The sequence below is a fragment of the Microtus pennsylvanicus genome, chromosome 1, assembly GCF_037038515.1.
Source record: "Microtus pennsylvanicus isolate mMicPen1 chromosome 1, mMicPen1.hap1, whole genome shotgun sequence".
Classification (NCBI taxonomy): domain Eukaryota; kingdom Metazoa; phylum Chordata; class Mammalia; order Rodentia; family Cricetidae; genus Microtus; species Microtus pennsylvanicus.
The window spans coordinates 198,538,980-198,564,897 of NC_134579.1; the positions used below are offsets into that span (position 1 = coordinate 198,538,980).

The 25,918-nt window shown below is 43.7% G+C and overlaps 1 protein-coding gene across 1 annotated transcript; it reads right to left on the bottom strand.

Annotated features, from left to right (window-relative positions):
* Positions 1–1,471: 1,471 nt before the first annotated feature.
* Positions 1,472–25,778, bottom strand: Fuca2 (alpha-L-fucosidase 2). Its single transcript, XM_075948721.1, has 9 exons — positions 24,997–25,778; positions 23,305–23,492; positions 19,964–20,303; positions 17,395–17,605; positions 16,929–17,119; positions 8,802–8,910; positions 7,496–7,663; positions 5,106–5,144; positions 1,472–1,855 (listed from the first exon to the last, which is right to left on the bottom strand). Exons 1-7 carry the CDS (start codon positions 25,209–25,211, stop codon positions 7,523–7,525), a joined length of 1,395 nt encoding a protein of 464 aa, XP_075804836.1. The 5' UTR covers positions 25,212–25,778; the 3' UTR covers positions 1,472–1,855; positions 5,106–5,144; positions 7,496–7,522.
* Between the last annotated feature and the right edge of the window lie 140 nt (positions 25,779–25,918).

The following is a 25,918-nucleotide window of genomic DNA, read 5'->3' on the forward strand; positions in this document are numbered from 1 at the left end:
GTCAGAGGGGACACATCTTTAAAATTTGATAAGATATACTGATATTCTCCTTTCTGCATTCTGGAACCTTAGAAATGTGTATGTGGAGTAGGGCATGCATCTCTTCCAGAAATGCCCCTGGTTTGCACCAGGAAAACTTTAAAATTGTGCACAAAATTATCTGGAGTCGTCAGCGTCTGCAGAGTCAAGACCATTGAAGAGGTGGCACGGTTTAAAAGAAAGGAAATAAATTAAGCTGTGTGTAAAGGTAACTGACACTGCAGATTACTAATTTGTTTCTGTTAGTGTTGGAACCTTCTTGTCTAAAACAGTCTGGCTAACCTAGAAAGTAATTTAAAACAGGTTATCTTAAACCCTTAGACATTTTAACTTAAAATCCAAACACTCTTAATTAGCAAATATTTCCCCTAGTGTCTCGTCTCACTTTTCAAGTACATCTACTGATTATACTTCCCCATATCTCAGTACTATTAGTACTGTTTCACTTACATTAAACAAATAGTGTTTTTTATTATTTTTATCTTTTTGTTCATCTAGTCATCCCAGAATCAGCTTAGCTGCCAAGGAAGCTGCAGCTCTCCAGTCACCGTCTTGCACAGTCAGGATAATAAGATGTTCCACTGGCATAATTCATTTGTATTGCTCTCCTAGGGCTGCTGTAACAAATTATTGTTAATTAGGTTACTTGAAACATCAAAACTTTTTTTCTCTCACTTCTGGTGTGAAATCTAACACCAAGATATCCCAGGACTATTCCTCTCTGAAGGCTGTGGGGGAAATCTTTGAGTGCTTTGCTTGCCTCCGTTAGATTCTGGTGGTGCCGTCCCTTCGTAGAAACACAACCCTAACTCTGTGTCTGTGCGCTTTTCCAAGTTCTAAGGATAGTGTCCATCCGCCATCCAACATGAGCTGCCTTCAAAACTTCATTATATTAATAAAGATTTCCTTTCCAAGATCATGTTTTAGAGGTTTGAGAGGGACATTGCAGCCGCGTAACTAATCTTTGGTTAATACACACCGCCCACGGGAGAAGTGGAGGGTGTGCCACTCACGGAAAACCTTTGCTTATCCTAGACAACAGTCAGCAGGAAAGAGCATCAGCTAAGTGGACTTTAAGTTGCTTCTACTTGTTTCCCCTTTAAGACCTAATAACTATACTTGATATTACACATGTATAAAACTTTGAAAGGCATTTACTTCACTTGGAAATAAGGCTGGAAATTTTTTATCTAGTAGTGTTTTTAACTTAACAAAAGTAAAATGAAGTTTTTCCTAATTCATAACTGAGTACTCTGACCCTTTAGGACCATTGTGTTGCCTCTGTATGGCACTCATAAGAAAATGAGATAAATTCATATATTTAGTTTGTTAAAGCCAGCATCAGTCCCTATTTTATTCAACCCAGTAATCTAGTTTGGTTTGCCTTCAATATCTAGATAGTAAGCCCCACAAAAAGACCACCAGTCACGTATTCAATCAACAAGAGTGTTTAATTTGAGAATAAAAATACCTGCATGCAGGTTTGTCTGGGGGCTGATTGGTGGGTTTAAACACAAAGTTTATAGGTTGCTATAGGATTGGTTGGTGGCTCAGTGGTTAGGGACTTTCCAGCATCAGGGTGGGAGAAGCTATTTTTAGCTATCTTGAGCTTCCATAAAGCTGCAGAGCGCTTACTGCTTGGTTATACGAGAGCTGTGGTCTTTCCAAGAACTGCTTGTTCAATTCCAGTAAGCCGAAACTGGCCTGGTCCCTGGCAGGCCTGGAGTCTGTCGTGGCATTGGTTTGGCTCCTTGGCTCTTTCAACAGAGTTAATGGTAAACAAGTGTTTTATCTTTCAGCTTCCTGACGAGTCCACCTGTGTGAAAGCCAAAGTTTTAAGTTTTAAATGGTATGCCTAAGAGATCCAAGAAACTCTGTTGTGCCTCTGTTGTGAAAGCCCCCTGCCCAAGGACAGATGGTTCCTGAAATGCTGGAGGCTGTTGTTTACGGGAGATAACAAGCCACTCCCCTAAATAAGTTTGTTGGACCCGTCTGCAACCTATGTGCTTGATCACAGGTGGGTGGGATGTTTGGGAGCAGGAAATGATCAGGATATATGCTTGCGGATGATTGGATGTAGGCAGAAAGCATGCAGGCAAGAAGTAGATTGGGATGTATGCTTGCTCCTGATTGGACCTCATAGGAAACACAGGGAGTTGTGGGTTACAGGGTTTCTCTGTGTAACAATCCTGGCTGTCCTAGAACTCAAATCTGCCTGCCTCTGCCTCCCAAGTGCTGATGTTAAAGGTGTGCACTGCCACGGCCCACCTTGTGGGTTTTGCTGTTTTAAAACCCTGCAAAACATTTCTGGGGGTTATTTCCTGGGAACCTGGGTATGGACCTGACTAGAACCTATCTACCTGGCCGGTATTTAAATTTGCTTCAAATTTGACTTTAAGATGTGGTAATGGTCTTATTCTTGACTGGTGGGATCTGCTTCACCCTTCTGCCCCCATGTGTTCCCCACGGTGATGGGCTGAACCCTTAAGTGGCTTTTGTTAGGTATTCAAAGCCAGACAGAAAGGTCTACAGAAAACTGTTACTGAGAAGTGTGGTCTTTGATATAAGAAACTTCACCATGTGGTTCATAGACCTTCAGAACTGGTTTGCAGGGGTTTACTGTAGAGTTTGCTTCCTGCTGAACAAACACTAGATATAGGGCATGCATAGTTAGGACTTCAGGAGCCAGTCTACTGGGAATTCAGGAAGTCAGAATGCCAAGACAAGTATAATGGCGTCCCAACTCAGAAGGCTTCAGATGGAATGGAGATTCTCAGGAAACAAAGTCCCCCTTTGCTACTTTCTGCTTGGGGCCTGAAAATGTAAGTGAAACTGAATTCTAAAGTCATGAAAACGTTGGCAGAGAAAACCTTAAGAGATCGGAACAGCAACTGTGGCAGGTTATTGCTGCTCTGAACTCTATAGTCAGAGCAGAATGGTAAACGACACTCAGTTTAGTGAGGAATAAGTTTAAAGCTTCAGACAGGGCAGGTATGAAGAAATCCACTGCAATTGTTGCGTTTTGTACTATCAAATTGCACCCTCTGTGCTGTTCTCAATATCAGTGTCCTGAGGGCATGGCCACCTATCAAGGACTCCAACCTGTGAAAGTACAAGTTAATTTGAAAGGTGACAGCATAAACTTAGAACGACATTAAAGGGCTCCTCTATAATAAAAAAAAAAAAAAAAAAAAAAAAAAACAGGTTCAGACACCAAGGTAAGAAGAGGCCATCAGAGATGTGGCAGAAAGAAGCCAGACTACTTCTAGAGCAAACAGCAACATGCACATGATTTTTCCAAACATGCCAAATGCAAGTGTTAGGAAGTCATGGAGGCTTGCAGCACAGTTCCAGAAAGCTTCTAAGGTTCTAAGGCCTGGCAGTGTGTGGCAGTATTGGATTTCTTTCAAGAAGACCTTGAAAGGACCATTGAAGACCATTGTTGCAGTTGTAAAAGTGAAGTCTTTCTGGTAATAGAAACCTCAAGATGTTGGTGATGTCAGGGACAAGGGACACCCAGTGAGGAAAGCTACAACTTGGAAGTAGAGTTAGACTATGAGACAGGCTACAAGGGCTACAGTGATGAAACTCAGGGGAGAGGGATACACAAGGCTGCTGGAGCCATGTGATGATATTAAAATCCTCAGATGCTGAACATTGAGCTTGAAGATTGGGCAGTTCCCAATGCTGGGTTCCAGTTTTACTCTGACCCAATCTTTCCTTACCATACCCCATTCATCCCTTTTAAAACAGGGATGTTCTCTGCCTTGTATGTTGGAAATCTGTTACTTGGTTTTTGATTATATATTTGTTGCAGAATATTTGTTTAACTATGTAAAGATGTGTGGCATTTGTTTAATTATGTAAAGATGTGTTGCTCTTTTACCTCGCCTGTCTATGGTCTAAGAAAAAGCTGAATGGCCAATGCAAGGGAAGAGGCATGAAGAGTAAGTAGGAAAAATTTAGGACCAAGAAGAAAGAAAAGAAGATGACAGGGAGATGGCAGGGGCAAACAGACAGGAAGAGGCGAGAAAGTAGGACATACAGAATGAAAGAAGGGTAAAAGGCCCCATGGCAAAATGTAGATCAGTAGAAACAGGTTAAATTGAGTTAAAGGAGCTAGTGAGACAAGCCTAAGCTAAGGCTGAGCGTTCATAATTAAAATAAATCTCTATGTCTTTATTTGAGAGCTGCTTAGCAGCCCAAGGAAAATTCCAACTACACAGAGTAGTTCATAGTTAAACAATATTGCCTTGAGTCTTGGAAGAGGTTGTCAGCTTGGGATTTTGAACGGTGCTGAAACTGGTAAGACTATGGAAATTTCTAAAATTTGGGCTGAGTGCATTGCATCCTGTATTGTAAGCCAGGAACATATGGGGATGTGTAAATTTCCTCAGAGATTGAAATATTTCATCCCTTAGAAAGTTCCTTAGGCAGGAAAGTGAACAACTCATAATAGCTTCAGGAAATTCCTGAAACTGACAGGTTCAAGCTTATACCCAGATTTCAAAACTCACCAATCCCTGGGCTTGCCCAAACTCAGGACTTGAAATCCCACCAATCCCCACCCTGGGAATTTCTACCCTAGAGAGCTCTACCCCGGAAGAAATGCCTTAGAAGCCTGTCTCCTGCTTAGGTCCCTCCCTGCTCTTCTCACTTGAACAGAGGCAGTCACCCTTCTGTCTTCCCCAATAAATCTCCTACATGAAGTTTGTTGTACGACGTGACTTTGTGGTATTCCTTGGCTCCTGACTGCCAGAATACCTTCCCCTTCAGAGCTGCAATGCTTCCATTTGGGGAAACCTTCCCCTTTAATGGGTTTCTTACATGGGGTAAATAGGCACGTGTTTTGTGTCCTCAAGACAAATTTTATCACACAACAGGGGATGAAGGATGGAGTGTCAGGGTTAAAAGTAGTGTATTTGTTTGTCAAGTTACAAGGAGTATACAGTGATGGTTAATTTTCCTTGTCAATCTAACTGGGTTTGGAACCATCTAGAGACATGCTTCTGTACATACCTGTGAGGATATTTACAAAGAGATTCAACTTCAGTAGAAAGACTTACCCTCCATGTAAGTAACACCATTCCATGGTCTGGGTCCGACTAAAAATAAAAAGAGAAAAGGAAAAAGCAAATGTTGCCCAAACTTTCATTTCTCTTCATCCTGACTTGCAGACCCAAGGTGATCATTTATCTCATGCCCCTCTGCATGGTTCCCACCATGATGACTGTTGTATCCTCAAACCACAAGCCAAAAATGAATGCTGCTTTCTCTACATTGTTTTGTAAGGTGTGTAATCACCGCAGTGAGGAAACAGCTAATACATCCACTCATCTGCTAATCGCTTTGTTAGGCATCTTTCTCCTTTCCTTTTCATCTGTATCAGGTAAAGATGAGAAGCCTAAAAATTTAAGCAGTTCACAATTTTTCCCTCTCAAAACACTTTTTCAAATGGATGACTCAACATCTGTAGTAAGATTCTTACAACACTGATTTGGATTTTGGTTTTGTTCCTTTTTTTAAATTTGGGTTTGTTTGTTTGTTTTGTCTAGAATTTGATCATTTAAACCTACGCATATGGTTCTCTAGTAAAATGTTGAGATTTAGAACTAATTTTTTTTTGCTAAAAATAAAAAACTGAATTTTTTTTTTTACATGGCGTTTTTGGCATAGTTTTGAATAATTGATAGTAGCAGCCAGGTATGGTGGGAAACACCAATATTCCCTGCTACTTGGAGGCTGAGCAGTAAGAATACTTGAGCCCCAAAATTTTGAGTCCAGTCTGGACAACATAGTGAGTCTTGTCTCAAAAGGAAATAAAAACAATAGTTGCAAGATCTTCAGCAATGGATAATGTTATGGAATATTAGTTTAAGATGTTTTACATTTGTTCATGCTGCAAAATATTTGTTTAATGATGCAAAAATGGCTGGGTGGTGGTGGTGCACACCTTTAATCCCAGCACTCAGGAGGCAAAGGCAGGTGGATCTCTGTGAACTCAAGGCCAGCCTGGTCTATGGAGTGAGTTCCAGGACTGTTAAGGCAAAGAAACCCTATCTTGAAAAAAAACAAAAGAACAATAACAACAAAATGATCCAAAAATGTGTTGCAATATTTTATGTTTTATTTGTTTAAATCTGTAAAGTGTGTTACTTGCCTACCTAAAACACTTGCTTGGTCTAATAAAGAGCTAAATGGCCAGTACCTAGGCAAGAGAGGGATATGCAAGGCTGTCAGGCAAAGAGAAAAAATAGAGGCGAGAAGGAGGAGACACCAAGGGCCAGCCACCCGGCCACACGACTAGCCATGGAATAAGAAAGGAAGAAAGATTTATAGAATAGAAAGGTAAACAGCTCAGTTCGCTCTCTGCCTCATACTTGTAGCGGAGGATGTGATCTCCAGCTGCCTTGGCTGCCTGCTGCTATACCTCGGTACCTTGATGGCTTCTTATCCCTCCAGCACTGCAAGCCAAAGGAAATATCCCGTCTATAAAATTGCTTTGGTGTGATGAAAATCACAGCAAAAGAAAGGAACTAATAACACCTTCCCAAATTTCAACTAGGTTTGCAACTTAAGTTTAAGCCCTTATTAAAAAATAAACCCAGCCCTCCAGTCTCATTCTGTCTCCAAACTGGGACAATAAATATTAAAATATTAATATATTTTTAATACTTAATGCTAAATGTCTAAGCAAAGAGAAGTTTTATCAATAAGAGAGAAGTCTTTACAATGAAACGATAATTACTCAATTTATTGGAAACATACATCCAATCAAATTTATCACATACTGGCCTGCATTATATGAGGATTCAATAACAGAGTGGGTGGGGGAGATCAAACACATCCTGAAAGGCTTCAACAAAAGGACGTTATTCTTCTCACAGTCCTGGAAGCCAGAAGTCCAATATCAGGGTGTTGAGAAATCTGGTTTCTTCTATGCTCTTCTTGGCTTGCAGATGGCTGCCTTCTTGCCATCGCTCTACCTGGCTTTCCTGTATTCCAGCATCTTTGCTGTCTCTTTCCCTATAGGGCACCAAGATCCTATGGTATTAGGGCTAGCCTTATGATTCCTATTGTATTAGGGCTAGTCTTCTGACTCAGTTTAATCTTAATCATCTCTTTTAAGTGTTCTGTTTCCAAATACAGCCACAGTGGGAGTGTGGATGTTAGGGCTTCAATATAAGAATAGGACTTGGGAAAAATTCAGTCCATGGTATCACCATTTTCTAAGTTCTCTAGAACAGACTTTGTCACCCGGGATTGATAGGAGACATGAATTCAATAACGGAAAACTTCGTAGGAAAGCACAGACATATTCAAATAGTAACATGAGCTATTTAGGAAGAGAGGGCAAGGAGGCTGCATTGCCTAATGACTTGCTTTTTCTTATCATTTCCACTCTGATTTCTTTAGTGCTATTAAAAACCCTGCCATTTCCTGGGGTTAGAGGTACCTGTGGCATGCGTCTCCCAGCTGCAGGCTAAGTCACATTTGTTAGTGCGAGAGTCCATCCCCATCTACAGGGCATCTGATGAAAACTTAGGTGTGGCAGCGCCACTGTGATCCCATTTGGCTTTGAAGAAGCCCAGGTCAGCGGCTGCCCGTGGCCCAGAAGTTCTACCTGTAATTGGAAACACTGACAATGTACAAACGTTCCCAAAGATATCACCACGACATTTCTAAGGGGTGACTGAACTTCTAAAGAGGTACTAGACCGAGGTCCATTTTTACCTTCACGTGTCATTTTACACCTTACTCCTGTTCCCATGTTACCCTCAAAAGGTAAACGCACATGTACAGAGATTGGGAAAGGAGAATCGAGTGCCGGAGCGGGGGAAATGCTTGAAGAGAGGATGAGAGATAGGAAATAATTGGGAGCCATTTGCCCAGTTCAGGCCTGCCCAGTTCTCACACATACTTTGAAATAAAGGCTTCCTTCTCCTGGCCGGACCCTACTGTCAGAGTTCCCAGCGACCTCCAATGGCTGGTAGCACATGAATTCAATCAAAGATACAGTCTTGCTCTTGTTCATAGAAAGTGAATTCACAGAAGCAGTTCTGTACATACTCAAGGCTTATCTGAACCCTTTATCACATGGAACAATACAAAATAAAAGTGCTAAATTTTAATTGTATTAATTAATACCATTCAAGGCGATGATAAAAAGGGTAGCTGCTGCCATATCCAGGTCTGGAACGTGCTTTAAGACTAGATTTAAAAACTATCTTTCCAAACGTCAACCTCCCGTGTTGGAAAGAAAACCGAGAGGTGACAGAAGGAAAGTCATATGACTCCGTTCAAAGAGATTATCAGCTTCATGAGGGCCCCGAGATCTATCACAGTGCACTCCACTGGGTCTGAGGACAGCCTCAAATGACAGAAGAACCCTAACATCTTACTTTGATCCAGATATGCTCTTGGTGTGGTGTTCGGGGGGGGTGGGGGGAGGGGAGGCGCTCAACGTTCTATGAAAAATTCATTTTCAATGCCTGGCGTGAACTTGAACACCACAGAGTAACTATGAAAAACAATGCCTAATCTACATCATTCGTCGGGGAGGTGTTGTGGTTTGTAAGTTCAGTTTTCTTAGATTTTCAAAAGATTGTGGCTAAACAGTTGCCATTGTTGCACTGTCTACGCTAATTTTAAAGTAAAATAGGATAAAATTAGGTACAAGAGGATCACATGAAAGTTGTGTTCTCCTCTGCATGTTTTAGTCAGCAACTTAAAAGAATCGCGAAGATAAAATTCTTTCTTACCTCTGTTTCCCCCAGACTACCTACAGGTTGGCCAAGAAACAGCTTTCCTGAGATGGGCCACTTAAGAAAAATAGCGTAGACTATTTTTTTCTCTGGTTTAGTTGTGTACCTGGTTAGAAAAAAAAAAAAGCAAGCAAGCAAACAGCATAGTTAATAAGTTATACCCCATGTTTCTCCTTATTTATGGATTACTTCTGGAATTGTTTTACAGATATTTGACAATGTGATCCCTAGTAATATAAAAATACTTACTTTACCCCCATGGTATATAAAACGTGCCACCCTTTTCCAGGCCTCCAATATTAAAAGAAGTTGACTTTTACTCTGTTTTATAACAGGGTCTTTTATTTATTTACTTACTTTTGGTTTTTCGAGACAAGGTTACTCTGGGTAACCCTGGCTGTCCTGGAATTCACTCTGTAGACCAGACTAGTTTTGTTTTGTTTTTTTTTTCAGACTAGTTTTGAATCTAGAGATCCACCTACCACTGCCTCCCAAGTGCTGGGATTAAAGGCGAGTTTCACCACCGACCAGAGTACAGGGTCTTAATCTGTAGCTAAGACTAGCCTTGACTCTTGCCTCGCCTCTTCAGTGTTGGCATTACAGGCATGCTGCCACAATTGGCTAAATGGAAGTTCTGGGGAGGGGCTACATGAGTTACTACTATTCCTATCCAAACTGCTCACATGGAAGTGAAAATGGAATATAGAGAGAAGCCAACTGGAGCTGTATGACTTGACTGCCACTGACTCAAAGATGCAGGGGTATGTAGTCTGCTCTCTATTAGGGATGCTACAGAGAGCCAAACACAATTCTTGTTTTCATGTGACTTAGGCTAGAGTGGAAAAGGCAGTCAATCATACAGCATAAAAGAAAAGAAAACATAGCAATTGTAATAAAGGGTGTCTTACTTAGGGTATCTATTGCTGTGAAGAGACACCATGACTACAGAAACTCTTATAAAGGAAACTATTGTAGTTGGGGCTGGACCGTAGGTTCAGAGGTTTAGTTCTTTATCATCTTGGCTGCACATGGTGGAATGAAAGCAGACACGGTGCTGGAGAAGGAGCTGAGAGTTCTACATCTTGATCCATAGACAGCAGAACTATATACTTCCTATGGGGCCATTTTCTTTCAAACCACCACAAAGGGACAGCAGATGGCTTCTTTACCAAGAAAACCACATTTAACCTGAGAGTCATATCATAAATAAGAACAGCAGAAACGATAAGAGGAATTCACTCTAGACAAAGATACAGTCATGTGTTCACCCAATTTCTCACCAAAGTATTTATAGAAATCTTTAAACAGCCGGGCGATGGTAGCACACGCCTTTAATCCCAGCACTCGGGAGGCAGAGGCAGGCGGATCTCTGTGAGTTTGAGACCAGCCTGGTCTACAGAGCTATTCCAAGACAGGCTTCAAAGCCACAGAGAAACCCTGTCTCGAAAAACCAAAAAAAAAAAAAAAAGAAGAAAAGAAAAGAAAAGAAATCCCCAGAGTTGTAAGGATACAGGCATGGGAGTCCATGGCTTTAATTCCTGTCTAGGTGAGGGTTTCTAATGCTGTGTCAAAACACCACTACCAAAAAAAAAAAAATTAACCTGGGGAGAAAAGGGTTTGTTTGGCTTACACTTCCACATAGCTGTTTATCACCAAAGAAAGTCAGGACAGGAACTCAAGCAGGGCAGGAACCTGGAAGCAGGAGCTGATACAGAGGCCATGGAGGATGCTGCTTACTGGCTTGCTCATCTTGCTTTTTTTATAGAACCCAGAACCACCAGCCCAGGGATGGCACCACCCACCATGGACTGGGCCCTCTCCCATTGATCACTCTCATATATAAGACATATGAGACAATGCCTTACAGTGGGATCTCATGGAGGCATTTCCTCAGATGAGGCTCCTTCCTCTCCAAGGACTCTAGCTTTTTTCAAGTTGACACCCAAAATCAGTCAGTACAATACCCGCACTCGGGCAGATCTCTGAGAGTTCCAGACTAGCCAGGACTACATGCAGAAAGACAAGGCCTACTGGTGTTAGAAAAGTAGGCCTCAGCTGCAGCACTGAGCAGAATAGGCAGGGACAATCCCTCTGAGCAGGCAGCCATGGAACCCAAAGAACATGAAGCTCCACGTAAGCATGTGGGAAAGCCTTCCAGGCTAAGAAACAAGCACAAAAGCTACAGAGTGTGCTTGGCTTGCAGATACAGCAGCAAGAGTCCAGGGATGGGGGATAGGATGGGGAGGTGGGGGGAGCCAGGGAAAGCAGACAGAGCAAGGGCCGGATTGCATAAGGCCAAGGAGACTTCTGTAAACCCTTCTCCCTTGAGACTGGAAGCCTTGGAAGAATTTGGGTATGGAAATACTCTAAGCCAGGCATGACATCAGCCTGGGTTACATCATGAAATGCTGACTAAATAAATAAATCATAAATCCATGGTTTTCTCTGATTGCTCTCTGGAGACTGCATTAAAAGGACCAGGGTGAAGGCCTGGGAGAGGGTTCAGCTATGATAAGTGCTAGCCTCACAAGTGTGAGGACTTGAGTTTCAACTCCCAGATGCCACATCAAAATCGGAACGCAGCGGTACATCTCTAACGTCAACGATGGCAAGATGAAGACCTGGAAACTCATGGGTCAGCTGGCTGGGTCTCTGTGGTGAAGTTCCAGCCCCGTAAGAAAGAGAAGCTGGCTCAAGCAAAAGGTGGGAAGAGTCTGAGGACTGAGACCGAAGGTTGTCCTCTGTTGGAATCATGCGTGCTGTGCATTTGTGTACATTGTACCCACAAGTACCCACATGCCCTGAACACCACCCCCAACCAAAGGAGTAATGTATTAATACCAGCGGCAGGGCTGCGTCCCAGGCACCCGGCCGCCCGCATGGCTAGCTTTACCAGAAATAATTACACAGAAACTGTATTCTTTTAAACACCAATTGGCCCATTATATCTAGCCTTTTCTCGGCTAACACTCGCACCTGGACTAGCCCATTCTAATAATCTGTTTAGCCCACGAGCTGGCTTACCAGTAATGATCTTAACCTGAGTCTGCCTGGAGTGGGAGAATCATGGCGACTCACTGACTCAGCTTCTTTCTCCCAGCATTCTGTTCTGTTTACTCCTCTCACCTATGTTTTAACCTATAAGGGCCAAGCAGTTTCTTTATTGCTTAACCAATGAAATCAACAGATTGATATATGACACTCCCACATCAGAGTAAGACTAGAAAACAAAGGATAGGGCAGAAAGAGGATCAGTCAAGAAGGCACCAAAATAACCCACGGGTGAGGCAGTGGAGAGTCACGTCAGAACCACCACAGAGAGGAGACGAGGCCAGAATCTATACACACTTCAGAAGTAAAAACAAGAGATCTGATGATGAATTGGCCGTTGTGGCTGTCAAATGAAAATGGCCCTCATCGGCTCACAGAGCACTATTAAGAGGTGTGTGACCTAATTGGAGTAGGTATGGCCTTGTTGGAAGAACTAACACAAAAGTCGGTACCAGGGCCTGGGGTGTTGCTGAGATAGCCCGGACCATGCTTTTGTTTGGAGGAATGTGGACTTTGAGACTGGGTTAGAAAAGCAGTTAACCCTGGAAGTGGGGCTCAATGGGTCACACTAGTGAGGAGCATGAGAGACAGTGGGGCTCAGGGTGGTTTGTACTGTAGGACCAAGCTCAAGGTGTTTCTAAGGAGCATTTTAGTACGTGGCCTAGAGACTGTTCTTGTGATATTTTATGAAGAGCATGGCTTCTCTCTGCCCTGCCTCCTCCCCCTCAAATATCTGCCTGAAGATAAACTTAAGAGTTTATCTCTTAACTGGATTAACAGTTTTGGCAGAAGAGATTTCAAAATAGCCTAGCATTGACTGTGTCATGTGGTTATTCGTGGCCACGCTTATGAAGATCTATATTGAAAAGGAGCAAGCTGAGCAAAAATACAAAATGTACTGTTTGCGAAGAGGGGCCTCAGTAACTTAATGCAGCTAAATCCCGTGTTCAAGGAGATAAAAAGACTCAAGAAAAGCTTGATGCTAGACGGGATGAAAGGAGTGGTGCCCTAAGGACAAGACACCCTCCCCCCCAAGCTAAGCTTCCAATTTGTAAAAAAGAATTAAAGAAAACTTAGGGCCCTACAGAGTGGTACAAGCCTTTAATCTCAGCTCTAGGGAGGCTGATGCAAGCAGATTTCAGAGTTCAAGGCCAGCATGGTCTACAGAGCAAGTTCCAGGGCAGCCAAGCTTAAACAGTGAAAGAAACCCTCTCCAACATCTTGAGGTCTCCAAGGCAATCTAGACTTCTCCTTCACAACTTCGCACAATGGCCTCTCCTTAGACCCCCATGCAGTGATGCTCCTGCCACATGCCTGGCCTTAGCATCTTTCATCAGTCGCAGAGGGAGAGTCCACAACCCCTTTCTTTTATCCTCGACTCCAAAGCTAGAACCACACGCCAAAGCTGCCAAGTTCTGCTGAGGCTGGAACATGGCCCCTCGTTCAAGTACATTTTCACCTGCTTTCTGTCTCCACATCTGAGGAAAGCAGCTGAGGACACACATGTGGGCAGGGAGGCCCAGAGAGGCTACTGTGTGTAGTGGTGAAGGTGTGTCCTAGATTGCCTTGGAGAGCAATTTGACATCAGACAGCAGATGCAGCGTCTGCAGTTTGCCCTAGTCGTTTTTTGGTCTTGTTTTGGTCCAGTATTTCCTCACTTGCGTTTGAACAGTAATGTATATCCTATGCTACTATTTGTTGGAGGTAGTCAAAGCTTTTTGACTTTGAATTTATAGAGAGACTTTGAATTACAGTTAAGAGATGGCCATGAGTCTCAGAAGAGACTTTGGACTTTCAAACAGAGTTGAGACTGGGATAGAGTAAGGATGGGGACTTCTGAAGTTGGACTGAATGTAGCTTTGCATTACGATGTGCGTGGCTACAAGCCTACACGGGTCAGAGAATGGAATGTGGTGGTTTGAATGAAAATAGTTCCTATAAAATCATAGGGAGTGGCACTATTCAAGAGGTGTGGCCTTCTTGGAGGACGTATGTCACTGGTGGTTGGCTTTGAGGTGTCAAATGTTTAAGCCAGGCCCAGTATCTCTCTCTCTCTTGCTACTAACCTGTATGTAAAACTCTCAACTACGTCTCCAGCATCATGTATGCCTGCACACCATTGTATCCCACCGTGATAATAACGGACTAAACTTCTGAACCTGTAGGCCAGCCCCAGTTAAATGTTTTCCTTTAGAAGAGTTGCCGTGGTAATGGAGTCTCTTCATAGCCGTAGAAACCCTACCTAAGACATCTGTGGCTATAGAAGGAAGGTGGAGAACTGTCACCAAATGTCAGTTGGGGAACTAAGATAGAGAAATTTGGAAGCCCAAGGACACTTCAAGATTTACTGATTGGGAAGGTTAAGTACAGGAGACTAACAAGGAACAGCCAGTGAGTCTCAATCTCTGAGGCAAATCCTGCCGGTAATTTCAGAAACGGAGCACCAGCCGCTGGGCCAGGCAAGGGAGAGAGCACTGTAGTCTTGACAAAAGCGATCTGAGGAAGAGTGGGATGGAAGTCCAAACTGAGAGAGATCAACAGGAAGAGAATGGAGCTCCAGCTAGAAACAACCACTAAAAACTGTTCTGTAAGCTGTTTTATTGTGAATGAAAGGAGAGAACGGGAAGGCAGCTGGAGACGAAGGCGAACTTTTAAAGATAAAATAAATAACATGTCTGTATGTGGGCAGGAAAGGAACTAAGAAGGGGAGCCTGGAAATGAGGCGTGGAAATACAAACTGTGCTATGGCCTTGCCTGAAGGATCTGGGATGTGAGGTAGAAAACAGGGCTGGGCTTAAAGCCAAATGTGAGCTAATTTGATATTGTACGTATGTGACCAATAGTTCAGGGGGCAGCCTCAGAAGGAATGGCTGGAGGGAGCTAGAGGCAGGCTTCTGTCAAAGGAGTATAAGAGAGAGAAGGAGGGCTCAGGAGTTAGGATACAGATGATGAATTACCTGAGCAGCAGGCCACACTATACCCTGTAAACAATTCCCCATTCTCTCCTACCCTAGCTCCTATCTCCATGATTTTGATTACTCTAAGGAGCTCATAAATAATATTTGCCTCTTTGTGACTTGGTCTTTTCACTTGACACAAACTCCTGAAAATTCATCTGCGTTTTAGCATTTCTTTCCTTTCCGAAGCTAAATAACATACAAATACCTCAGTGTGTGTACACACTTAGCTTGACCATGAATGGACCCCTTTGCTCTTACGTGTCAGTTTCTGGAAATATAGTTCTTATGGTACCATTCTTTTGCATATCTGCTCAGAAGTGGAACTGCAGGGTAGTGGTGTATTCCTATCTCTAACGTTTTGAGGGGCTGGCATATTGTCTACATACTAGCTGTGGTTTTGTGTTCTCACAACACTGTAGTGTACAGGAATTCCAGTCTCTTCAAGATCATCAGCTGTACCTTAAAAAATAGTAGCCCCGAGGTACAGGCCCAAGCAAGCACAGAAAGGCTTCAAAGAACCAGCACTGGGGACATCCTCCCCACCCCATTACTCAGCAGAAAGTGACAGGGAATGTGGGCTCTCATAGCTCTGCCTTGCCATCAGAGGACTTCAGTATCCCAGGCTGGGCCACCGTTTTCACTTGCACTAAATGCACTAACAGCCTTCAACCTCCAACCTGCCACAGTATAAGCCTAACAAGCGACAGATCGTCTTTGTTCCAGGAGAAGCTAAGCAAGCCCACAGGCTGTTCTGGTCCAACCTTTCTCGCTCCCACCCCAAGCCAAGGTGTCACCTGTAGAGACTTTTATAAAAAGCGTTGGGGATTTCGGACTGGATTATTTCTGTTGGTTTCAGGCAATTTCCAAAGGTGGTGAGCCTTGCCATGCCCTCCCTCTTTGGAAAAGCCAGCAACAGTGCAGGGTACTGCCCCAGGCTGTTGGTTAGGCACAGGGGACTTCAAGAAGGGGGAGGGTGAAACAGGGCCTTCCCTGGTGAGTTGTCATGGGGTTGGTGGTAACTCTTGTTTGGAATTATTATTTTTTACAATTTAAATAGAAGCATCAAAAAATAGAAGTGTCTATCTGGAAAAAATAAAACAAAAACATAGTAGCTATTCTAAGTCTGGTGGTGGTGGTGCACGCCTTTCATCACAGCACATGAGAGGCAGAGGCAGAGAGTTCGAGGACAGCCGGGGTTACAGAGAGAAACAAGCCCTGTCTCAAATGGTAGAATAAGAAGTACCAACTGCCCCTGCAGAGACACTAGCTGTGGTGGTCAGATTTGTACGCTAGTGGATGAGCATCAGAAATGATACTCACATTAAGTCCCTTAGGTAAAATGTAAATGAAACTACAACCGGAAATCATCTCACATTCTTTAGACAAGCTGTTCTTTTGTTTGTTTTTTTTGTCTTTTGAGACAGGGCTTTGGCTAATTTTAATTTACTGTTGGCTTTGCCCTTGGTTATACCTTGCTTGCTTGCTTGCTTGCTTGCTTACTAACTTCATGGGATTTAGTATCTGAAAACTAGAGACTTAAAAAACTTCCTAGCGATTAAACATTAGTCTGTTATACATCAACCACTCAGTGTTCTTTTCTTATCTAAACGTCTTCCAATTTTGTAAGCGTCAATTTAGCTAAACATTGCCCACCATTAGGGGATATCTAGGTAGGATTTAAGCAGAATTTAATAAACATAATGTTCAATGACACTCTTTTTTTTTTTTTTTTTTTGGTTTTTCGAGACAGGGTTTCTCTGTGGTTTTGGAGCCTGTCCTGGAACTAGCTCTTGTAGACCAGGCTGGTCTCGAACTCACAGAGATCCACCTGCCTCTGCCTCCCAAGTGCTAGGATTAAAAGCGTGCACCACCACCGCCTGGCTCAATGATACTCTTATTCTTATCCCTTCTCTTTGTATTTGAGTCATGGTGGAACATGTGTGGTACAGGTAGCAGCCTCTAAGTCTCTCTCTCTCTCTCTCTCTCTCTCTCTCTCTCTCTCTCTCTCTCTCTCTCTGTGTGTGTGTGTGTGTGTGTGTGTGTGTGTGTGTGTAGCTCAGATATTAAGCGCTTTCCTCTATCCAAACAGCACTTGTCAATCAGGAAAACTTACCACACATCTGGAGTGGCAGTGTCATTCTGAGCTCTCCAAGGGTGTGTTTCATAAATAGCCTCCCCGTTGACTTTGAGCCACTCTCCCATCTGCCGTAATCGCTCCTCAAAAATTACAGGGATGATGCCATCTAGTGTGGGACCAATATTCATCAAAAGATTTCCTCCACACGCGACTGTTTGCACAAGTTGCTAAAAGAAAAATAAGTGAAGAACAAATATAGTTTGAGATAGAAAAAAATAACTCATCTCCCGTGTGTCTATCCATATATATGTGTATGTATATATATATTTATGTATATACACACATACATATAAATTAAATCACTTCATAGAAACAAACACAGAGAATAATGCCCTGAGTCTGTGACACTACACTATCCCAATCATAAGAAAAAAAATCCTTGTCACATCTCATCATTAAGAACATTCCAGAGTCGTAGCCCCCACAACATATTTTACTGTACCTTCACCAATTCTTCAATTGTAAGATAATCACCGATTCCAGCTTCCCGCCTGTAGCCCCAGGAGAACTGATCTATTGTCATGCAGTTCTCCCATTTATGTGGCAAAAGATGTCCGGGATTATAACGGTCGCTGCAAGTATAGTAGCCGCCATGCTGGCAGATGGAACCAGCTCCCCAGCGGTCATTGGTGACTACCGTGTTCCGAACTGGGCTGAAATGAAAAGCAGAGTTTCTCTTCAAGAAAAAATACTCTTGAAACAAAGGAAATGTCACGCCAAATAGATCTTCTCCACATCCACTCCCAGCAAATGACCGTGAGAAGTCAGAAAGCCTCTGTGTCTGAGGCCAACCACAGCTGTGGTGACTGGAGCCCTGACTCTCGCGTTCCAGCTTCCAGGCCTAAAGCAAATTCCTCTGAAGAATGAATTCCTTCACTGTTGTTACAGTGCAGATAACAGGCATATAATCCAGAGTCCAGTGAGGAGGATGCGCAGGAGAGCGCTGTATAGACACTGTATAGAGCGCTGTATAGACACTGTATAGAGCGTTGTATAGACACTGTATAGAGCGCTGTATAGACACTGTATAGAGCGTTGTATAGACACTGTATAGACGCTGTATAGACACTGTATAGAGCGCTGTATAGACACTGTATAGACACGGTACAGACACTGTATAGAGCACTGTATAGACACTGTATAGAGCGCTGTATAGACACTGTATAGAGCACTGTATAGACACTGTATAGAGCACTGTACAGACACTGTATAGAGCGCTGTATAGACACTGTATAGAGCGCTGTATAGACACTGTATAGAGCGCTGTATAGACACTGTATAGAGCGCTGTATAGACACTGTATAGAGCGCTGTATAGACACTGTATAGAGCGCTGTATAGACACTGTATAGAGCGCTGTATAGACACTGTATAGAGCACTGTATAGACACTGTATAGAGCGCTGTATAGACACTGTATAGAGCGCTATATAGACACTGTATAGAGCGCTGTATAGACACTGTATAGAGCGCTGTATAGACACTGTATAGAGTGCTGTATAGACACTGTATAGACACTGTATAGAGCGCTGTATAGACACTGTATAGAGCGCTGTATAGACACTGTATAGAGCGCTGTATAGACACTGTATAGAGCGCTGTATAGACACTGTATAGAGCGCTGTATAGACACTGTATAGAGCGCTGTATAGACACTGTATAGAGCGCTGTATAGACACTGTATAGAGCGCTGTATAGACACTGTATAGAGCGCTGTATAGACACTGTATAGAGTGCTGTATAGACACTGTATAGAGCGCTGTATAGACACTGTATAGAGCGCTGTATAGACACTGTATAGAGCGCTATATAGACACTGTATAGAGCGCTGTATAGACACTGTATAGAGCACTGTATAGACACTGTATAGAGCGCTGTATAGACACTGTATAGAGCGCTATATAGACACTGTATAGAGCGCTGTACAGACACTGTATAGAGCGCTGTACAGACACTGTATAGAGCACTGTATAGACACTGTATAGACACTGTATAGAGCGCTGTATTGACACTGTATAGAGCGCTGTATAGACACTGTATAGAGCGCTGTATAGATACTGTATAGAGTGCTGTATAGACACTGTATAGAGTGCTGTATAGACACTGTATAGAGCGCTGTATAGACACTGTATAGACACTGTATAGACACTGTATAGAGCACTGTACAGACACTGTATAGAGCGCTGTATAGACACTGTATAGAGCGCTGTATAGACACTGTATAGAGCTCTGTATAGAAACTGTATAGAGTGCTGTGTAGACACTGTATAGAGTGCTGTATAGACACTGTATAGAGCGCTGTATAGACACTGTATAGAGCGCTGTATAGACACTGTATAGACACTGTATAGACACTGTATAGAGCGCTGTATAGACACTGTATAGAGCGCTGTATAGACACTGTATAGAGCGCTGTATAGACACTGTATAGAGCATTGTATAGACAATGTATAGAGCGTTGTATAGACACTGTAAAGAGCGCTCTATAGACACTGTATGGAGCACTGTATAGCACCCGCGGTTCCCATTCTCGTGCTATGAATGGTAGACTAAGCTCAATCTATACTCCAGACCAGGTTTCTCTCCCAAGACTAAATAGCCTTATACATCCTAGCCTTTCTCTTACGCTTTGTGCCTACTACCGGAAAATCTCTGAAAAACTGAGTGTTGATGTCACGTGAAATATAATCCCCAAATTTCTTTTGTGTGGTGGATCAAGTAGAAAGAACAGGCAGGGCTCCACTCACGGGGCAGTTTGACTCCCAAACAGAAGAGGATGGTCCCAATCATTTCTCAATGATGATTTTTTTAATTGATAACAAAACCAGTTTGGTTGTATTTGACTCCTGACTTCTTTACTTCTGATTGCTAAAACTGACCGAGCTAATAAACATTGTTTATAATGATTTCTTCCACCCACACCACAAATGTGCACAAAACCACAGAAAGGTAAATGCTTATATATCCTTTAGGGGTGTTGCAGGCAAGTCCATGTGCATAAAAGTGTACAGACCTTTCATTGTACAGCCAGGCTAAGAAGCCAGTACTGTTCCAGTAGTGATCTGGTGCGCCCCCATCTCCATCCGCCCACAGAACGTCGGGCTGGTACTTATTCACCAGCTCATAGAGCTCAGGCAACGTCTTAGAAGTGGGAAAGTGCCGCTTCTCGAACACACTGGCCTCATCCTCCAGGAAGAGCGGGTGGAACCATTCAAACAGGGAGTAGTACAGTCCAAAGCGCAAGGCGGTGTTGTTCCTGACGGCCACCTCAAGTTCCTTGATGATGTCCCTCTTTGGCCCCTCATCAACGGCATTCCAGTTCCAGGAATACTTTGAACCCCACAAGGTAAAGCCTGGAAAATGACAGCAGGAAACCCCTGGGAGCATTATCACCTTAACCTTAAGAAATTTCATCCCATGAAACAATTCAAATGGAACACACAATTCACGGCTTCTCCAAATAACCATCCCTTGGCAGACTTTGCAGTCTGTCTGGTACTCATCTAAACCAACAGAGGAAAACATAAATAATGTGGGATTGGTGTTTTCAAAGCAATTTTCAGGGTGCATAGTAAAAGCTCTACACTGTCTCCAGTTACAGAATCTGAGGTTCTTGGGGAACAGCATGGTGTCTGTAGTGGTTTCAGCTACACACTCCTGCCAACTGTTAGCACAACATCTAATGCAATATATATAATCAATAGTAGTGGATGGGGGGCTGGAGAGATGGCTCAGTGGTTAAGAGCATTGCCTGCTCTTCCAAAGGTCCTGAGTTCAATTCCCAGCAACCACATGGTGGCTCACAACTATCTGTAATAAGGTCTGGTGCCCTCTTCTGGCCTGCAGGCATACACACAGACAGAATATTGTATACATAATAAATACATAAATATTTAAAAAAAATAGTAGTGGATGGTCTCTAATAAAGACACACATTATCACAGAACAATCATTTTCACTATTTGGAATGAAGACCCAAGATGTACCTTCTGTGGGATTTGCGTGTGTCTTCTGAATTGATGGGGAAGCTCTGTTGCTTGGATGGATGTCATTACAGCATGAATCTCAGAATACTAGTGAGGACAGGAAGCAAACCTCTGGTGTTCGATAATTAATTTACATGGAGAGTGGGAAGATATGCTATTTCTAGCAGTTCTGCACTTCTGACCTCCCTCAGCTTACTCTAAAGCCATGAACGGGGTTAAAGTGCCCCCAAGTGACTTTTCTAACAACTAAAAGGGTATGAAAAATAACACGCAGTGTAACAGTCTGAAATAATTCACATTTCAACAGGAATTGTCATCTAGATTGGTCAGCATTCTATATAAAATATTAGAAGAGATATCTAAACTGGGATGCTGAAGAAATGGCATAAAATCCTCAGAAATTTTAGCTCATGCCTTAAGAACTTTGTTTCTGTCTCACTCAAGTCTTAAAACATCTTGAAGGACAGACTTCCTTTTCAAGACGCCTTTGCCCTTCACTTCACTATTCTGCCAGGACAAGCCTGAGAAAGGACTCTCTATAAATTCAGTCCCCGAACTGTTTGCACTTTCTATAAGGATGTCTGTGGGAAGCTTGAAGTCAATGTTTAAGGTCTGCCTAAACAATGTCAGCATGAGTCCTTGAACACGAACACATACTGTCTGCATCCTGTTCTCATAATCTAAAGCAGTGGCCCTCAAGCTGTGAGTCATGGCCACTTTGGGGAGTAGAATGAGCCTTTTATGGGAGTTGCCTAAGACCATTAAAAAAAACAGATATTTACATTACGATTCATGGCAGTAGCAAAATTACAGTTATGAAAATAATTTTATGGCTGGGGTCGCCACAACATGAGGAACTGTGTTAAAGGGTCACAGCACTGGGAAGGTTGAGAACCACTAGTCTAAAGGTATCTGGGCTTTTTTTTTTCTTTTGGTTTTTCGAGACAGGTTTTCTCTCTGGAACTAGCTCTTGTAGACCAGGCTGGCCTCGAACTCACAAAGATCCGCCTGCCTCTGCCTCCAGAGTGCTGGGATTAAAGGCATGCACCACCACCACCCGGGGTATTTGGGCTTTCTTTTCAATTAACTCACTTTGTGTCAGAATTTGGAAAATCCCCTAAACAGCGAGAAAATGACACATTCCCATCAGGAGAAACATCTAGAGGAAGAAATTTCGCAGCTACCAGACTGTGGCCGAAGGGGAAAATATTGAAGATAAATAATCGCAGACTTTGGGTTCATCACATCTGCCTCCTTCCCACCCCTGCAGAACATAATAAGGCTGCTTTTCAAGATAAAGAGAATCGTGTAAAATAAGCTACTTTGTGCATTAACAGGAGTGTGGGACATTAGCCAGTGCTTCCCTGGTCTTAAGGACACTGAGTGGTTGCAGCAAATTGATTCACAACTCCTGTGTTACCTTTTATTCTTTTGGTATTTCTGGGCACTATTATAAAACTAACTCTTTTCCCTCGAGGTCTCTCTCTTTCTATCACTAACAGCAAACCCAATGTCGGCCCAAAGTACAGCCAATTGTGTGTGAAGTCAAGACTAAGGCAGCATAAGCCCCAGGAAGGTTTTACAGAATTCATTAAAGAAGAGAAAGGGAACCCAGTGGTGATGGTGCCTTTAATCCCAGGAACTTGGGAGGCAGAAGCAGGTGATCTCTGAGTTCAAGGCCAGCCTGGTCTACAGGAGTTCCAGGACAGCCAGGGCTACACAGAGAAACCCTGTCTCAAAACAAAACAAAGCAAAACCAGAGTGTGACTTTAGTTGTAAACTTGACTGGCTGCACTCATTCTCTTCAAAGAGCTTTAAATAAATCTGATTATTTATTTAAATGGTTAAATGGGCACATAAAAACCTGTGCTCTCTGGGCGGTGGTGGCACACGCCTTTAATCCCAGCACTCGGGAGGCAGAGGCAGTTCAAGGCCAGCCTGGTCTACAAGAGCTAGTTCCAGGACAGGCACCAAAGCTACAGAGAAACCCTGTCTCGAAAAACCAAAAAAAAAAAAAACCAAAAAAACAAAAAAACCTGTGCTCGCCAGGCAGTGGTGGCGCACTCTGTGAGTTCGAGGCCAGCCTGGTCTACAAGAGCTAGTTCCAGGACAGGAACCAAAAAGCTATGGAGAAACCCTGTCTTGGAAAAAAAAAAAAAAACTGTGCTCATCTTCCCTCCATTCTTATGGTACTAGCTGTCTGGATTTATCATGCTTTCCAACTGAAGTGGGATAGGCGATCCTTAAACTGTAAGCAACACTCAACATCTATCTACCTGTGATTCTTTACTTTAATGTCTCCGCCCAAAAAAAAATGCCCTTACATTCCCAAACCATGGTTAGCAGATATTGTATGTGCTCTGCTTACCTTCGTGATGTTTGGAAGTTAAGACAACATATTTGGCACCAGAGGCCTGGAGAATATCTGCCCAGTGGTTGGCGTTGAAATACTTGGCTGTGAACTGTACTCCAAAATCTTCATATCTGAAACCAGGGGGGTAATTATTGTTCATAAAATCCACAAACTTGGGTCTCTTTTCCTTTTGCCAGTACCACCTGTGAGAGGGAAAGAAAGAGCACACATAAATGCTTGAAGAAATTGCCTGGGCTCACCCCGTGGCGGCTCACCCCCCAACACACAGATTCTTGTCAGGTTCTCTGTCATCTCTTTACCAGTGTGACTTTGCATTGAGGGCAGCTTATGTAAACCAATACTCTCGCCTCGTTCCCCATCTTGTCCTCTGGTTATCCAGCCACTGATTCTCCTAATTCTTCACTTACGTCATATGACATAATATTTCCCTTCATACATAAGCTCACTGGAACATAATCAGCTAAGATTTCAAGGCAAGACAACAGGCCTAAAGCATAACATGCGTCTACCATATTCATTAACAGAAAACATTTTGGGGAGACGGGGAAAGCAGTTCCATAGGCTGAGCAAACCCACAATCAGCACTGCCTCCCCAAAGTGGGAGAGCAGCTTTGTGTGGCTGAGACTACTCAAAGGACTTCACAGACCGCAGCAGCGTGTCCTGTGCCTGGCCCAAAGGCATACACAAACTTCACGAGCATCCATCACAGCGACCCATGCTGGCTAGTGGATCAGACAGATTCTAGGACTTCCTTCTTTGTTGTTGTTTTTGTTTTATGGGGCAAGGTTTCTCTGTGTAATCCTGACTGTCCTGGAATTAGTTTTGTAGACCATGCTGGCCTCAAACTCAGAGATCTGCCTACTTCTGCCTCCCAAGTACAGGGACTAAAGTCGTAAGCCACCTGGCGATTCTGAGAACTTTTTTTCCTTTATTTTTTTTTTTTCCTTTTTGGTTTTTCAAGACAGGGTTTCTCTAATAGCCCTAGCTGCCCGGGAACTAGCTTTTGTAGACCAGGCTGGCCTTGAACTCAGAGAGTGCTGGGATTAAAGGCGTGTGCCACCACCGCCCGGTGTTTCTGGGAATTTCTAACGAAGAGAGAAACTGGTTAAAAGAGTTAAGAAGTTTATGCCCATCTACCATCATGTGACTTTGAAGATAAGGTGACGTAATTCACCTCTATTATTACCCCTTTATTTGCTTTGTGGTTTTGTTGCTTTAGCATGCAAAGATCTTAATTTCATACCTGATCCATGAAGCATTTGTTTTAAAAGATTGTATCTTATTTTTAATTACACGGTCGTGAGTCTCCCAGTGCGGGTGCTAAGCACCAAACTCTGGTCCTCTACAAGAGCAGTATGTGACTTTAACCGCTGAGCAATCTCTCCAGCCCCTTTGAAGCATTTTTTTTTTAATTCTGAGACTGGCACTACCCCATGCACACAGGCACAGCCAGGCCCACCTACCGTGTGCCTAGGAACTCAGGGGGAGCAAATATATTCCATGTCGATACAGGAGAGATACCCTGTCAAGAAACTATCTATTCAACATCTGGAATTGCAAATGGACCCACGGCCAAAACAGTGACAAGCAGGCAGCACTCAACGCCAGGTGGACTGGCTACTGACTGCCATTGCCTAGGTGGACACAAAGAACAGGGTGTGTGTTGGGCAGGGGTATGCACTTACCAGAACCATTCACTACCGAAGCTGGGCACGGAGAACACTCCCCAGTGGATGAAGATGCCAAACTTGGCCTGGTCGAACCAGAGGGGCAGAGGGCGGCTGTCCAGAGACTCCCACGTGGGGTCGTAGCGCGGGGGACTTGTGGTCCTGCATTTTGACAGGAGCGGTAGCAGCTGCAGGAGCGGCAGCAGGAGTGCCAGGCGCATGCGCGTCAGCATGGGGAACCTCTGGGACCCGCGTGTCACCAGGACAGCCCCTGACTTTCTTTGCCACCTTCAGAGGCTGGCGTAGCACTCCTTGGTCTTCCGTCTTCTGCCAAATGTGCTCCGCCCCTGTCACCTGACCAAGACCAGACTGGTCAGATGACTGACTGTTGTGAATCCCGGGGAGTTGGGCGTGGCTGGGTCTGGTGAATTTTGATTGCCTAAGGACCCCCGAGAAGGTTGCCTCACTCAGGTGCACAACCAAGGAATTCCGTTACTAGCCAGCCATGGCATCTTACCGGCCCTGGTTCTTTTTCCTAGCCAGACCTGATCTGCTTAGCCAAGACTCCGGGTGTGTCTGCTGTGAGACAAAAAACCCGGAGGGTGATCTTTGATCCGTGCAGCTGACCTCCCTCCCTCGGGAGGGAGGGGAAAGAATCTTACGGAAACCTCACAAGAGGTCAGCGCGACCGCCCGGTCCTGATGGCTGCAGAGCTGTCCGAGCTGTGTGCCCCACTGTGGGCTTAGAGCCTGAAACAGGAACCCCGTGGGCTGCCCCTCTTGGCTCAGAACTTTTGAAACAACCCCTAGGGCTCCCAGTCTCTGAATCTGCCTCTGCCTGGTTTGAATTTGCAGGTGAAATCCCAAGTTTTGGGTTCAGTCAGTCTGGATTGGGGTCCAGGAACTGGCATTTCTACTCGGAATCTTGATAGTTCTGATTT